Below are 17,084 nucleotides of genomic sequence, written 5' to 3' on the forward strand. Positions count from 1 at the left end.
CTATAGTAGGTCACCTGAGGAGTCTATAGTAGGTCCTAGAGAGGAGTCTATAGTAGGTCACCTGAGGAGTCTATAGTAGGTCCTAGAGAGGAGTCTATAGTAGGTCCTAGAGAGGAGTCTATAGTAGGTCCTAGAGAGGAGTCTATAGTAGGTCCTAGAGAGGAGTCTATAGTAGGTCCTAGAGAGGAGTCTATAGTAGGTCACCTGAGGAGTCTATAGTAGGTCACCTGAGGAGTCTATAGTAGGTCACCTGAGGAGTCTATAGTAGGTCCTAGAGAGGAGTCTATAGTAGGTCCTAGAGAGGAGTCTATAGTAGGTCCTAGAGAGGAGTCTATAGTAGGTCCTAGAGAGGAGTCTATAGTAGGTCCTAGAGAGGAGTCTATAGTAGGTCACCTGAGGAGTCTATAGTAGGTCCTAGAGAGGAGTCTATAGTAGGTCCTAGAGAGGAGTCTATAGTAGGTCCTAGAGAGGAGTCTATAGTAGGTCCTAGAGAGGAGTCTATAGTAGGTCCTAGAGAGGAGTCTATAGTAGGTCCTAGAGAGGAGTCTATAGTAGGTCACCTGAGGAGTCTATAGTAGGTCCTAGAGAGGAGTCTATAGTAGGTCCTAGAGAGGAGTCTATAGTAGGTCCTAGAGAGGAGTCTATAGTAGGTCCTAGAGAGGAGTCTATAGTAGGTCCTAGAGAGGAGTCTATAGTAGGTCCTAGAGAGGAGTCTATAGTAGGTCCTAGAGAGGAGTCTATAGTAGGTCACCTGAGGAGTCTATAGTAGGTCCTAGAGAGGAGTCTATAGTAGGTCCTAGAGAGGAGTCTATAGTAGGTCCTAGAGAGGAGTCTATAGTAGGTCCTAGAGAGGAGTCTATAGTAGGTCCTAGAGAGGAGTCTATAGTAGGTCCTAGAGAGGAGTCTATAGTAGGTCCTAGAGAGGAGTCTATAGTAGGTCCTAGAGAGGAGTCTATAGTAGGTCACCTGAGGAGTCTATAGTAGGTCCTAGAGAGGAGTCTATAGTAGGTCCTAGAGAGGAGTCTATAGTAGGTCACCTGAGGAGTCTATAGTAGGTCCTAGAGAGGAGTCTATAGTAGGTCCTAGAGAGGAGTCTATAGTAGGTCCTAGAGAGGAGTCTATAGTAGGTCCTAGAGAGGAGTCTATAGTAGGTCCTAGAGAAAAGTCTATAGTAGGTCCTAGAGAGGAGTCTATAGTAGGTCACCTGAGGAGTCTATAGTAGGTCCTAGAGAGGAGTCTATAGTAGGTCCTAGAGAGGAGTCTATAGTAGGTCCTAGAGAGGAGTCTATAGTAGGTCCTAGAGAGGAGTCTATAGTAGGTCCTAGAGAGGAGTCTATAGTAGGTCCTAGAGAGGAGTCTATAGTAGGTCCTAGAGAGGAGTCTATAGTAGGTCCTAGAGAGGAGTCTATAGTAGGTCCTAGAGAGGAGTCTATAGTAGGTCCTAGAGAGGAGTCTATAGTAGGTCACCTGAGGAGTCTATAGTAGGTCCTAGAGAGGAGTCTATAGTAGGTCCTAGAGAGGAGTCTATAGTAGGTCCTAGAGAGGAGTCTATAGTAGGTCCTAGAGAGGAGTCTATAGTAGGTCCTAGAGAGGAGTCTATAGTAGGTCCTAGAGAGGAGTCTATAGTAGGTCCTAGAGAGGAGTCTATAGTAGGTCCTAGAGAGGAGTCTATAGTAGGTCCTAGAGAGGAGTCTATAGTAGGTCCTAGAGAGGAGTCTATAGTAGGTCCTAGAGAGGAGTCTATAGTAGGTCCTAGAGAGGAGTCTATAGTAGGTCCTAGAGAGGAGTCTATAGTAGGTCCTAGAGAGGAGTCTATAGTAGGTCACCTGAGGAGTCTATAGTAGGTCCTAGAGAGGAGTCTATAGTAGGTCCTAGAGAGGAGTCTATAGTAGGTCACCTGAGGAGTCTATAGTAGGTCCTAGAGAGGAGTCTATAGTAGGTCCTAGAGAGGAGTCTATAGTAGGTCACCTGAGGAGTCTATAGTAGGTCCTAGAGAGGAGTCTATAGTAGGTCACCTGGAGCATTGGCCAAGGACAGACTGTCCTGTGTTTTCTGATGGAAATGTGTTGGAACACTAACTTTTTAGCCTGTGACCCAAAAAGAGAAATTAGATGTTTGCCCGGGACCCTAGACTGGGGTCCACCTATGCTTTCTGCAGCTCCCGGCAGGATCCGCCGGGACTCAGAATCTAGACCCAGCAGTGCGACATGAGACTAATTAATTAGAGTGACGGAGAGTTAGAGGAGTGTGTGTGTGTGTGTGTGTGTGTGTGTGTGTGTGTGTGTGTGTGTGTGTGTGTGTACGTGTGTGCGTGTGTGCGTCAATTTAACAAAGGTGCAGACGATCAGAAATCAGCAGAGAGTGAGTGATGTTTGCGCTACTCTATGCCGAATTGAAGTGGACTCGGCCCCAGACTTTTTTTTTTCTCCCTGGAAATAAAAACGTCTGGGTTTCCGAGGCTACCGGGACCCAAACTAGTGGATATCTCTATATCTACAAGCTCACAACGCGTTGCTTCACACCGTACTTCTTTGTTCCCCCTATTTGTTTTTAGTCTCGCCAGAGTTGGAATAAAATATACCAAACAAACTATTCCAAGACGTACTTGAAGAAACTTGTCGGATTCATGCACCACATCGACGCTTTTATTGGGTAGGCCCTACATTACGATACTCTTGATCAAAGGGAACTTGGGGTACTGATTCCGGTTTGTGCTTTCCTGCCTGATGACTACAAACCAGCGACTACAACATGACATAAGTTACCATCCGCTCCCGACCGGGTCATAAACCCGAGAAGGAATGCTTCCCATGCAGGCTACCCGTGGCTTCCCTGTGAGGTTAGGGTTAGGTTAGGGTTTGGGGTCGGATGTCGGACTAATGCCTGTGGGACTGTTAGTACGTCGGAAACAAACACATGCACCCGTGAATGTGATGCACATTGTAAAGTGCTTTCGATAAATACTTAGCACATCATTTTCTAAGAGTTTTCATGTGATCTTGCGAGGATGAACTTGATTGCCATAGACAAAGTCAAGACGTATAGACACAATATACACAACAAACACCACCAGGCATAATCCTTAAAAAACATGTGCCATGCATTAGTTACATGACAATAAAAGGGCATTGGCCCTTTTATACTTTTAGTGTACAGTCAATAAGTTCTTGACTATTTTATTGTCGTTGCAATATAAATCAACCTAACTAACTGTATCAATAATCATATTCAGGTTGATGTCTTTCTGTCGTCATCTGCATTGTTTTGACAGCATTATGATCTGACTATTATGCAATGCAAGTGCTTTCTCTAAGTGCACTAAGTATAGCATGCTATTGTATATAGCAATTGTCCAGACTGTGTACTTTCATTTTGTTGCAAGTACTGGACAAAAGTTATTGTGCACTTACCTGAAGTGAAGCTAATTCACTAATCAGGATTCTGGGGCCATTGGCCTTTTACTTTTGCAGAGACTTTGTTAACCCATTTTGACCTGAGATCAGTTTTCTGAAAAAGCTATGTTTCTATGTCAGTCGTTCTTCGATTTTTCGAAAATAGCAGATCTACAAGCTCATAGCGCGCCACTCGGTGGCGCGCTATGAGCTTGTAGATCTGCTATTTTTCAATAGCTAAAGCATAACATAATGCTAACACCAAAAGGGGTTCCCGCCCCAAAATGGGTTAAAACAATATATAATACCTTTTTTTAAATACCTATGTTAGCAATATAAGGATTTACAGTTGAATATGGGTGTGGAATCTGTGGATAATTGAATGCAATGTTTAACGTTGTATTTCCTTCCGTCTCCCTCCTGCCTTCTTCAGGTTGAGTTTTACAGGAAGCTCCTCCCACCCGTTTCAATTAGGCAACAGCGATGATGTCATATCCTAACTCCTTATATGGTTTACTTTGACCGCCACGGCCAACCCCACCCCCTGCTGCTTCTCCAATCACGGACCTCTGCTTTCTGCCGTGTGAGGTTTGATTGGCGTAAAACATGGAATAGCGGCCGATGGAAGGGATGCTGCAGCCGTTGCTGAGCTCCAAGTCCAGGAACCTATTCAGAGACAGAGGGGCATTGTGGGAAAAGGAGTCTTAATTGCTCTGAATCTGCCATGTAGTTCAACAGATTAGCAGAATGGGCACGAAACACAGACCTTCCCCAAGAAGGGTCCTATTTGTATGGGGGCGCAAGAACGACCATGAACTCCATTTGACTGATGCTGAAATTGTTCCGCCGTTTGACATGTTAATTTGTAGTGTTGTTGATATCAAAAGTATACGTTTGGACTTTGTTTGAGATCACTGAACAGATTTTTTTTGAAGACAAGGAACATATACAGTATGTTGATCATTGCCAGAGACTTTTGTCTGACTGACTAAACAGACAAACTCTGCAGGTGGTCGTACGCTGCTGACATTAGAAACTGTATAAACTTCAGATACGATGAGATAACAAAATATTTACAATGGAATTGTATTTTTCTTCATCGAACTGCTGAAATACACTTCAACTGCTATACTTTTCCACCCCTCCCCCCCACCCCCACCACCCCCCCAGGCAAATATCTTTTTTCTACAAAACAAAGCTAGTGGGTGTTTCCATGTGTTTCAGGATGACATCAATGGTGAGTTTCATGCAAAACAAAACAAAAAGTCTGACGGGAACCCGTTTTGGGGTTTTAACTAAGCATTATGTTATACTTTAGCTATTGAAAAATAGCAGATCTACAAGCTCATAGCGCGCCACCGAGTGGCGCGCTACGAGCTTGTAGGTCTGCTATTTTTGAAAAATCGTGAAAATGCGGCGCAAATCTTTGAATATATATTCTTTCAGAAGACTTCTTTTTTTTCTTTTTTTTTTTACGTCAGGCCTAAATGGGTTACATTTATGAACTTGGCAACCATTAATCTAAATTTATTTCACATATTGTTTTATACAGTAAATAAATGTATATGGCTGAATTGGTTAAATGTACACACTGTCATGAGAAACGTGACAAACTGATAGTGTGGTATACTGGTATAGTGATATATAAAGTAAAAAAAAAGATAGATGTTTGGATAGATGTTGAAAATATTGCGTATACATTTTAATTGTCTTCAAAACATTTTGAAAAAGTATTTTTAAAAATTTGTCTAGAGAAAGATAAGGTCAATCCTATTATCACTATGATTTTGTAGAATACCAAACAACTCGCCCCTTTACCAACTTGCCGCCCCGAGCGTACATCCGGCAGAACTGCTCGACCTGGTATCCCTAAAGTAACCTACGTAAATGATGCTTAAACGGTAAAACCTAACCTTATTCCTAACCTTAACCTCAGTAAAACAATGCCTAAACATAACCCCAGTAAATCTATGCCTAACCCTAAAGGTTTTTTATAACCTTATTCTCAGTAAAACAAGTGTGGCACCGAGCGGTCGGCGTGAGGTCTGCGGAAAAAATCGAGGGGCGAGATGGTTTAGGGGCGACCGTACAGTACCTGATAACATTTTGTATTGTGTTATTTATAGAGAGAGAGAGGGGGGGGGGTGCTGGGTCCTTTTGCCCAGCAACTTTCCGTATACTTACATGGTAATAAAACTGATCTATAGGACAAAGTCTTCAAATCCAGACAAGAATGTAAACTATGGGCAAAGTAAATGGATTTAGAAGGGAGAATAATATGTGGGAGTGAACTGTCAAGCCATATTTCTCTTAAATGACCTGGCATTTTGCCTGCACTTTGTGAGATCAAACCTTCACGAGCAGAGGAAGTGAGTCAACAACACAAACGTTTTCATCGAAGGCACCCCTGAATTATGTTGTTACTTTATAGTAGTGGCTCCCAAACTTTTTAGCCCGTGACCCAAATGAGAAAGGTTATGTCTCCCCGGACCCAAACTTGTGAAAATCGCAGATCTACAAGCTTGTAGATCGGCTATTTTCACTACTTCTTAAACATTCTTTTTCTATTTTTTTTGTTGCTGCATTGATCAAATGCTATTTTTATCATCTGTGTGACTAATTAAGTCTATATGGGTATGTGATCAACTGATTCCCCAGGTATTTGTCATAGCTGTAGGTTTGATAACCTCAGCAGTGATTGCCCCTGCAAGTGATTGTGTATATGCACTGTGTGTGTGTGTGTGTGTGTGTGTGTGTGTGTGTGTGTGTGTGTGTGTGTGTGTGTGTGTGTGTGTGTGTGTGTGTGTGTGTGTGTGTGTGTGTGTGTGTGTGTGTGTGTGTGTGTGTGTGTGTGTGTGTGTGTGCACGCACGTGCGGTCGCATGCACGCACACGCGCGTGTGCATGTATTCAACAAAACAGGTCTGCAAAATTGCAAGCCATATTAACTTCTAAAGGAACATTGGACTGTAATACCACAGTTTAATAAAATGATCTTGTAAATCTCGTATAAGGAATTAATTGAAACGGCGAGTAGAAAACCCAATGTGTGTGCTCACCACAATCTGGCCATGAGAATGAGAACAGATTATCTAAGCGTACAGTTCCATAACCCATTCAATAAGTGTGAAGACATCCATAATGGCTAATCATTTTAAGCATACATTATTCTGTGAAAATGCATTCGCTTGGGAAGAAATATGAATGGATTTATTTTTTAATTCTAAAGGGAATCATCATTTTACATTCAATTGAATGTAAAACTATACAAACTATACAATGTATATAAATATGTCCCCTTGGTGATGAGCTTTTTTTTCTGTGCCCCGTTTGAAAATGTCAGCACAATAAAGATGTTTTAAAAACATGGTTACATAATTAGGTTCAAGCTGTGTCTTTCTGATTGTAGACCTAATCAGAGCTGCATGGTTTGAAGTGAATCTTTGTTAGAAAAACAACATAAGATAAACACAACAAACACAAAGTTCAAATACTTTAAAAGTGAACAAATGTAACTTTGCAAATAAATGTGGTTTTGTGTCCAATGTCCATTCATAATTTCACTGTATCAATGTTGTAGGACCCCGATACGATTGTACAAAGGATTTATTGCCTCACACAGTGTTTGTAAAGCAAAGTGTAATAAATTGATACATTTCAATGTTAATATCTTTACAAAGTTTACATCTGGTTTTCAGTTTAGCAACTTGGCTTGTGGCAGAAATATCAAAACAAAAAGCACAAGCATATCTCTGCTGTTTGGAAGTAACCACCTAACTCCAAAATGTTCATTTTTCAGGAAATGAAGAAAAAACAAGAAATTATCACATAGTGATATTTGTCAGGTGAAAGAAGCGCTGTCTCTGTTGTGTTCTGTTTTTAAACACACAAACGTAAAGGGTGTTCAATAGCACTGATTTATGAAAAGATACAAAATAAATAAAGATGGTGGTTAGGTGGTTTAGCAGATAGTTTGAAGATCCAATGGAGTTAGGAAGCACATTTTAATACCATTGGTTCAATATTTTACACAGACGTAAAGGGTGATCAATAGCATTGATTTATGGAGGGGAAAAGATCAAAAACTTAAACTTACTTCTGGACAGCAATATATAATTTATACATTTTTACTATTTTTAAAGGTGATGTAAGTGAGTAACAGGGATCTCACCGTCTCTCATTCTAGTAGTTGTGGAATGCAATGCTACTGTCAAAGGTCAAGGAAAAATGTCTTAGTGTTGTATTGGTTGGAGTGACACTCCATCATCAAGGCTGCAAATTAAGATTTGTGGAGTTTTCATGTTCTCCCTGTGTCCCCTAGGGTATAGGTACCCCCACAAAAAACATGCAGTAATCCTGGTCTCTAAACTGCCTCCCCCCTGGCTAGCGGGGGCGCCTGATGGAGCGAGAAGGAACTGGTTGGAATGACGTGTTCCTTCCACGCTCTACGTCCTACCCAAGGAAGCTTACAGAAGGAAAGGAAATGGTCACGTGACGGGGCTGCGCCATGACACTTTCATGGACACTTTCATGGGAGCCAAAACTCACACCGGAAGTTCAATGAATACATGGCAGTGAATGGAGCCGGCTGGACCAACCAACTCATAACAAACATTATTTCTGAGATCTTTGTCATATAATCGGTTCAGGAATATAAAAGAAGACATATCACGGTTTTTTAATCACTTGCTAATAATTTTATTTGAGGATCTAAACGGCAGGTATTGTTTCCTGTGTCTTGACTGACAGGAAGCGGTGGGAGGTCTTGCGATACTTGGTACGTTCAGAAAGGTACTTTGTGCTCTTGAGATACCATACCTCTATAAAATTACATAGTGTACACATCGAAAAGCAACACAGCAGACAATGTGTTCCATGTCTTCTGTTATTTTCCAGAAGCTATTACTTTACAAAAGGTCTGTCATTCAGAAATAGTGTTTGTTCATGAGCTGGTCACTGAGCTCTCATTGACCTCCAGTGCATTCTGCCGAACTTCCGGGTGTAGTTCGGCTCCCATGAAAGCATCCATGAAAGTGTCATGGCACAGCCCAATCACGTGACCATGTCCTTTCCTTCTCTAAGCTTCCTTGGTTCCTACCAGGGAAACTCCCCCCCCCCCTGTCAGGTGAAAAGAAGTGGCCTCCTGCATGGAAGGAAGCATGAGGTCAGTCCGTTGCTCTCCCCAGTTTGGAAGAGGGAGTGTAGCCCCCAGGATTTCACTAGACAATTGACACTGGCTTGGAAAAAAATGTAGGAATAAAGGCTGCAAAGATTAGAAAAATATGAAAAACACTTATACCTTTCTTCTCTTGGTGTTATATTAGCAGCAGGGGATTTCATGATGATCATTTCCTCTGCGTGGGAATCATGCAATGTCCTCGTCGTCTGCGATTGAAATTGCATGTGTAAATCATTTTTATAATGGGGTTGCACGCAATGTTGTGGGGAAACAACTTCAGTTCATAAACCAAACGGGTGCTCCGTGCAGAGATGCTCAAATATGGTCATGCTCATTTCAGCACTATAGTTGTGCTTGACGTCACATGGCAATGGAGATCGCCGAAGTCAGGACAAATCTTTACACAACCCTATTCGGCAGGAATTTCATGGAGGACATGTAGCCTTACTGCCCTAAAACTGATGAAAAATACAAATGTCCCGAGGCCACGGTGGCCTTGATGCATGAGAACAATGAAATCAACTGGGCCTGTGTGGGTAACACAGGCCCAGTTGATTTCATTGTTCTCCGCCTCTTTCCTCCAGTGTCTTTTGTTGAGGCAGAAAGCCTTTTATTTGTCTTTCTGTGCGTCTGTACATCTTGAGATTGGCATTTTTATGTGTGGCTTGGAGGTTTATAAAGCAGGGTTTGTAGTATTTGCTATGGCTCAAAGCATCGTGACCACACTTTGTAGTTTTTATTTAGTGGCTTGTGGAGCACAGAACCTGCGTGATTTGAGTTGTGTGATACACACTGGTGTAAAGTAACTATTAGTACATTTACTAAGTACTGTACTGTACATAAGTACAATGTTGAGATATTTGTACTTGAGCATTTCCAATTTCCAATTATTTTACTTCTACCCCACTACATCTCAGATCCAAATGTTGTACTTTTACTCCACTACATTTATTTGAAAATTTGTGTTACTAGTAACTTTGTAGATTTTGAGTATTATTACAAAACATACATTCACCACGTCGGACCTATATACATTTCGGCCTTTTGAAAATGACCGATCTACAAGATCAAATTCAAAAGATTATTATTATTTTTTTACATTTGAATACTTGAACGCTTACTTGGACATTCTGCAATAATGAGTCATACTTTTGGTAGTTCAAGTTAATTTTGACGCCAATACTTTTGTACATTTTGAATTCCGGACTTCAGAGTATTTCTATATTGCAGTATTTATACTTCTACTTAGGTAAAACATTTGAGTACTTTTTCCACCACAGGTAATATTGGGACTAAATTTGCTACATAGTCAGTCCCACTCCCTCCCTCGGCGATGCAGGTGAAAGGCCTTCTCTCCGAGTCCGGCACTCAAATGATCCGAGGTAGTGTAGGTAACTGGCTTCATGCGGTTTCTTCCATCAGAATGCTATTTTCTCTGCATTTCAATACAACCCCCCCCCCCCCCCCACACACACACACACACACACACACACCTGCAGTACCAATTTAGCTGTCAGCCGGATGACATTTCTCCGCATTCACCCTCCTCCTCCTCCTCCTCCTTCCTCTCCCATTCACCCTCCTCCTCCTCCTCCTTCCTCTCCCACCCCAACCAACCAGGCTGAAAAGGTGAGAGAAAAGGATCTTATAGCAGATACAGTATGCTGGTCCATTGTATTGGTCCCACTGTGCGGTACTGCACTACTGTACACGTTGCACTGATATAATCCTATATTGTAAGTAGCCTTGCCGAGCCATGAGGCCCATAGGGCAGGAGCCTATCTCCTGTTTCTGTAGCGTGAGGCAGCTTGATGTACAAGTACACCCCCTGGACATGACACTAGTATGTCGCAGGGACTTACGCCCAATCCAACCCTTGATGCTGAGTGTCAAGCAGGGAGGCACTGGGTCCCATTTTTAGAGTCTTTGGTATGACCCGGCCGGGGATTGAACCCCGACCTCCCAGTCTCAGGACGGACACTCTAACCACAAGGCCACTGAGCTGGTATAATCCTATATTAAAAACCCTATATTAGAATTTGCTATGGGAGGATCGGTCGGTTCGATGGTGCAACCTATAGGTGTGGGGCCGAACCTCTAGTGTTATGAATGTGATATAAGGGGCCGGTTTCACCTCTCACACCAAGTTAACAACAAACGAATGTTAAATCATATCCTACTGTATACTGGTACAGATGTGCCGTTTGAGAACTTCACACGTCCTGCCATTGGCAATTCAGTAGATTTATGCATTGTCAGAACATTGTCAGTGAGAAAGGGAGGCATTTTGCCAACAAGGACAACATGTAACAATATGTTAATTCTATTCAGATTCCCTAATTAAATTGAGTTTCTCTACTGGAAACTTCTTATTAATAGTAAAGCGGTAGAATTGGCATTATAGGCTCATCAGTGAACCTGCAGGAAAACATGCCTTTTAGAAAACCTTAAGAAAAATATCATGAAACCGCAAAGAGTTGGCATGGCACATCTGTAGCATATGTTAGTGTGCAAACAATGCTCTGTGTCTAGGGCCTCACTCAGACCTTTACTGCATTGCTGTATGCTTGTTGGATGAATGTTGTGTAGTGTCATGGCCGCCCCAATGCATTTCCAATGGGAGTCACATGGTCTGACACAACATTTGTTTTGTATGAGGGGGAGGGGCGCAGTCGAAACACAGCCGAAAGCCATACAACAGCTTGTAGTCCAAAATGTGGACTACAAACCATGTGACTTCCATTGGAAATGCATTGGGGCGGCTATGACACTACACAACATTCATCCAACAAGCATACAGCAATGCAGTAAAGGTCTGAGTGAGGCCTAACAGTCCGAGAGGCATTAGTCAACACTGTCACAACACTGCCGCACCCGACATGCGTGGCCGGTTAAAACTAACCTGTGGTAGGTTAAAACTAACCTGTGGCTTCCTGTGAGGTTAGGTTTAGAGTTTGGGTTTTGGGTAGGATGTCAGACCTGGTAGGATGTGTCGGACGATACACATGCACCCCTGTGTCTGTTTTCACATTAGGCTGTTTGCTTCACATTGTTTCAAAGCATATTTTATTTGTCTTTCCTCTGTTATAATTCAATTCTGCTCATTAAAATCATGTTTTAATTAATTAAAGTCATGTTGTTTTCTGAAATTATCCATTATTCAACTAAACACAGTTTAGGAAAAGATGATGAAGGGACAGATTTACATTTGTTTAGGGATGAGTATCGATTTTGTACTAACATACTGTAACAGTCCTACAGTCATGAGTCCGATACCCTGCCCAAAACCCAACCCTAAACCTAACCTCACCGGAAGCCACATGTTAGTTTTAACCTGCAGCACGTGTTAGTTTTAACCTTCCACGCATGTCGGGAGCCACTGGTGAGTCTAACAAACGCATGCACCCTGGCCAAACCGCTAACCTGACGGGACTACTGGAGTCGGGGTCCCTGTCCTGCCTCGGCTCCCGGGGCCGGGCCACCAGGGGTCTTTTTTCTACTCGAGGCAGAGGGCCGCGGACGGGGAGCTATACCGCCTTTGTGTGTGTGTGTGTGTGTGTGTGTGTGTGTGTGTGTGTGTGTGTGTGTGTGTGTGTGTGTGTGTGTGTGTGTGTGTGTGTGTGTGTGTGTGTGTGTGTGTGTGTGTGTGTGTGTGTGTGTGTGTGTTTATCAGTGGTGTAAAGTAACTAAGTGCATTTACTTAAGTACTGTACTTGAGTACAATTTTGAGGTACTTTTGGTACTACTTTTTAGTATTTCCAATTTCCAGTACTTTTACTCCACTACATTTATTTTAAAACTTTAGTTACTATAGTTACTTTGTAGATGTAGATTATTATTACAATATATAGGCTACTGTGGTGTCTCAATGGTTAATTATTACCGCCTGACATGCAAGCGCCGCCCCGGAGAGAGAGAGAGGCAGAGAGCAACTATCGGGCACCGCCCCTTAGGTCGCGTGATTGACAGCAGATTATGTACCACGTCATCAACTCAGACAACTAGGCACCCCTGCGCTCATCAGCGCACCTGAGCGCAGCAGCATCAAAGGGAGATCTCTCTGCCTCACAATCAGATCCACTCTCCAGAGACGAGGCGAGGCTGAGGGCAACAGCACCGGGAGGTAAGCAGAGAACCACTATATTTCAAATACCATTCTATACATACCGGGCACACGCTCCGTAGCCGAAAGGCGCGTGCATTAAACCAGCTATTAGTACAGGAACATGGAAAAGGAGTAGAAATACGGCCCCAGTACACCGAAGGAGTACATCTACTCAAGTACAGGCTGAGTAGAAATACTCTCACTCTGAAACCCCGTCTGAAACCCCGTTCTGAGGGCATTTATTGGTCTTCATCCACCTGTTTGAGTTGACCCGTTGATACCCCTCCTGTGAGGAGGAAGAACTAAGCTAACGCCAGGGCTCCACCGGACGCGTTGCGTTGCGTCTGCGTCGCGTCAAAAAACGCACCGGTTCAATTTTAATGCACGCGTCGCGTCTCCGTCAACGCGGGCAGTGGAGCCACCCTTCATTGATTAAAAAGGGAACATTCCCTGACGGTGACGGAGACGCGACGCTGACGCGCCTGGTGGAGCCCGGCCGTAAGAGCTACGCTAGGCCTAAGCTAAACCTGTACCTACCTCCTATACTCGCCTGTGAATCCCTTGCAGGAATACTTACCCGAATCCTCTGGGAAAGTAATCCGTGACGTCCAGCGACGAAGTCCCTCCTTATGACCCTGGAAATGAACTTTGTGTTGAAACCTTACCTTTGACTGCATTCCCCTGAAAGAAAGAAAGAAAGACAAGTTATTTTCTGATACTTGAATTTATGTTCAATAAATGCCCTAGTGAACGGGCAAACCTGACTCTCTGCTCCTGAGATGTTGATCAAAATAACAATTCTTCTACATTCTCTAATTGTGTAGATTTCTAGTAAATTATGCAGGTGTTTAAAATGTTAAAATGCTCCCCACCCGCCAACTGCCAAGATTTTAACAATAATGTAACTCATTGATTTTCACTCAAGATCTATAAGGGTCCATTTGGTTACCAACTCTCCGTCATTTAGCTGGGAACCGCCTCAACGACCACTGGTTGAGATTGAGAACACATCTACAGCTGGAATCAAACCAGCAGGGATATTGCAGCAATGTGGTCAACATCAACCTTATTCTTACATGTGTGATTTCAGAATGAAATCAATATTCGTACAGTGTGCTTTTCAGAATTAAATCAATATTCTTACAGTGTGCTTTCAGAATTAAATCAATATTCTTACTCTTCTGCCCTCACCACACATATGCGTGACTGTGTGTGCGGCTATGCAGCGAGCTAAACATCCTTCCATAAAAAGCAGTCAGAGAGGAGTGGATCTTGACAAATCTTTTATATAGAAGTTATTTTTTGTAAAACTGTGACAAAAGACAGAAAAAAGAGAATGTGTAATTTTATGGGACATTTACACATGCTCTGTTTTCTGTCTTTTGTCACAGTTTTACAAAAAAGCCAGAACACTTACAGTGTGCTTTCAGAATTAAATCAACATTCCTGATTGTACTGTGAATAGTAAGCCAGACTGCTGTGAAACCATTGCTAAATGTGATGAAAGCATACACGTTTGCTTTGTGCTTTGTATTCGCGGGTTTTAAAATGTTGCTCTTGCTATACTGTAAAGCTCTTTATCCGAGTTGTTTGAATGCATTTTTCAGAGTCCTCTAGGAGACATTCATGATGCGTGTGTCTGTACGAGGGGGAGATAAAGAGAAATATGTCTGTGTTCGGGAGCGTTTGGGTGATAAAGAACTCTCCTTTATGATCCCCACATTTTGTGAAGTCACATTCTTAATTAGCTAGAAGCTCACGGGGATTCCAGTTTATAAGACCCCATCAATATGCATGTTGTTTTATTTGGAGTCTCTGGAACTCTCCATCTTTCACAGCTGCCTGTCAACATCCTATAACGGTGGTTATGTGCAGTGGTGCAGTGTACTTACCGTACATACTATAGGGCCTATACTTAAGTACGATTTTGAGGATTTTGTTGCTATTATACTTTAATATTTCCAATTTCCACTACATCTCAGAGGCAAATATTGTACTTTTACTCCACTACATTTATTTGAAAAAGTTACTAGTTACTTTGATTATTATTGCAAAACATACATGAACCACTTCAGCCCTATGCAACGCATTGTGAGCTTGTAGATCTGCATAGTGAGTACTTTCTATTTTTGGTACTTTTAAGTATACATTTTGATGCCAATACTTTTGTACTTTTACTCAAGTGCATTTTGAATTCCGGACTTTTAGGCCTCACTCAGACCTTTACTGCATTGCTGTATGCTTGTTGGATGAATGTTGTGTAGTGTCATGGCCGCCCCAATGCATTTCCAATGGAAGTCACATGGTTTGTAGTCCACATTTTGGACTACAAGCTGTTGTATGGCTTTCGGCTGTGTTTCGACTGCGCCCCTCCCCCTCATACAACACAAATGTTGTGTCAAACCATGTGACTCCCATTGGAAATGCATTGGGGCAGCCATGACACTACACAACATTCATCCAACAAGCATACAGCAATGCAGTAAAGGTCTGAGTGAGGCCTAAAACAACATTGTGTTGTGTGAGGGGGAGGGGCGCAGTCGAATGCGCCCCTCCCCCTCACACAACACAATGTTGTGTCAAACCATGTGACCTCCATTGGAAATGCATTGGGCGGCCATGACACAACACAGCATTGATCCAACGAGCACAGAGAATTGCATTAACCGTGTGAGTGCACCCTTACTTGTAACGGAATAGTTCTACATTGCAGTATTGATACTTTTATTTAAGTAAAACAATTGTGTTTGTTACGTGTCCTTATCTTCTGCCGTCATTCCATCATTAGCTTGTATATCTGAGTCAAAGCCTCCTTCTATGGACCTTGGAGCGCGTGCAGCGCAGCTCCATTTCTTTAAAAGGAATTCTAGTTATCTCTGGATCACAAGTTAATGATGTTCTTATACCACAAGATAGCGAGCTAAATTGCGTAGCTTAACTGATTTTGACGATGATGTCACAGTTGAAGATTGTGTTCTTTATTGGATGGATGGCTGTCTAATTGAAAAGCAAGTTGTCAGCAGCAGCAAGATGTATACGGCTTAATAGTCTGTCTAGTGTAGAGCATAGCAGTGGGTTTTCTGGAACCACTGAAAAACCGGCCATTCATTTTTCCCCATCAAGATTTTCACAAATATTGATATGAATTATTTTAAGCCTAGAATGAAGCCATCCGGGATCCTGGTGAGTCATGACCATAAAACCTTGTTAATGGTGTTATTGATGGAGGACAATTCACACTTAAACCGTCTTTAAACGTTCGACAAAGGGACGCTTGAAGCTTTAGTTCAAGCTTACCAGTTGTTGTCTGGCCAGACTGGCCTGCTGACGACGTCAGTTCTATTTAAATGAAGAACCGCTTTTCTGTCAACATTGTATAATCTAAACAGTCTTAATCTTGACATAATATTATTTTTTCATTTCAAGTTTGTTCCATAAGATCCACATGGATCTAAAATTGGCTATTATTACTGACATTTTTAATGGTACTGATTGTTTTTATTGACAAAAATGCATATAAATTAACATAATTGTACATATCTGTCAAAAGGATCAAACAAAACCCGCTCTACAGCTAATTTCCATTGTGGTCCTTTGAGTGCAAATGTGTGTGAAAATCAATACCATATTGACTCAGAAAGATAGAGAAAGGCTGAGTTGATGGTTAGTGATGTTCTCAAAAAGGCACAGGCACAGTCCAATATCCCCCCAATGAGCCACCCCCACGGGGTGGCGGTGGCTCAGGGGTAGAGTGCCTGGATGGTAACCACAAGGTTGCCAGTTCGAACCCGGGCTCCCCCAGAGTTAGTGTCGAAGTGTCCTTGAGCAAGACACTGAACCCCTAATTGCTCCTGATGTGCTAGTTGGTGCCTTGCATGGTTTCCGCTGCCATCGGTGTATGAATGTGTGTGTGAATGTAATGCACAATCTATGTAGCGCCTTGGATAAAGGCGCTATATAAATGCACCATTTACCATTTACCAGCTTTAAAGTAGGCCTATATGAACACATTAACCATAATTATTCTAGGTTGAACATTTGGTAAAAAAGCAGATGTACAAACTCCTAACCGACCACACCCGTTGGGCATTCTGGTGTAGAATGTGCTTCAGACTGGAACCTTTTCAAGGACTATATTCTGAAGTCCTCCCGAGGAGCGGTGGTGACATGTAGAGGATCACTGATCTATACAGGTCATTAACTGTTGAAGTCAGCTCCCCCTATTCACCATGACAGGCAGCCACAATTCACCAGCTTGCATGGGAATGAATGTGCGACCTCATCCAGGAGTGTGGATGTGAAATAAGGGCACAGATCCTTAACCCCTTTTGGGCGGGAACCCCTTTTGGTGTTAGCATTATGTTATGCTTTAGCTATTGAAAAATAGCAGACCTACAAGCTCATAGCGC

The 17,084-nt window shown here is 42.5% G+C and overlaps 1 protein-coding gene across 1 annotated transcript in view; it reads left to right on the plus strand.

Moving 5' to 3' along the window:
- The window catches only part of ncam2 (neural cell adhesion molecule 2), a 335,099-nt gene extending 330,687 nt beyond the window's left edge, over positions 1-4,412 (plus strand). Inside the window, exon 17 of the mRNA XM_079495445.1 lies at positions 3,826-4,412. Coding sequence (XP_079351571.1) covers positions 3,826-3,892 — 67 coding nt within the window. The 3' untranslated portion in view covers positions 3,893-4,412. The remainder of the gene's footprint in view (positions 1-3,825) is intronic.
- The last annotated feature ends 12,672 nt before the right edge of the window (positions 4,413-17,084 follow it).

This window comes from Electrona antarctica, assembly GCF_951216825.1.
Source record: "Electrona antarctica genome assembly, chromosome: 24".
NCBI lineage: Eukaryota > Metazoa > Chordata > Actinopteri > Myctophiformes > Myctophidae > Electrona > Electrona antarctica.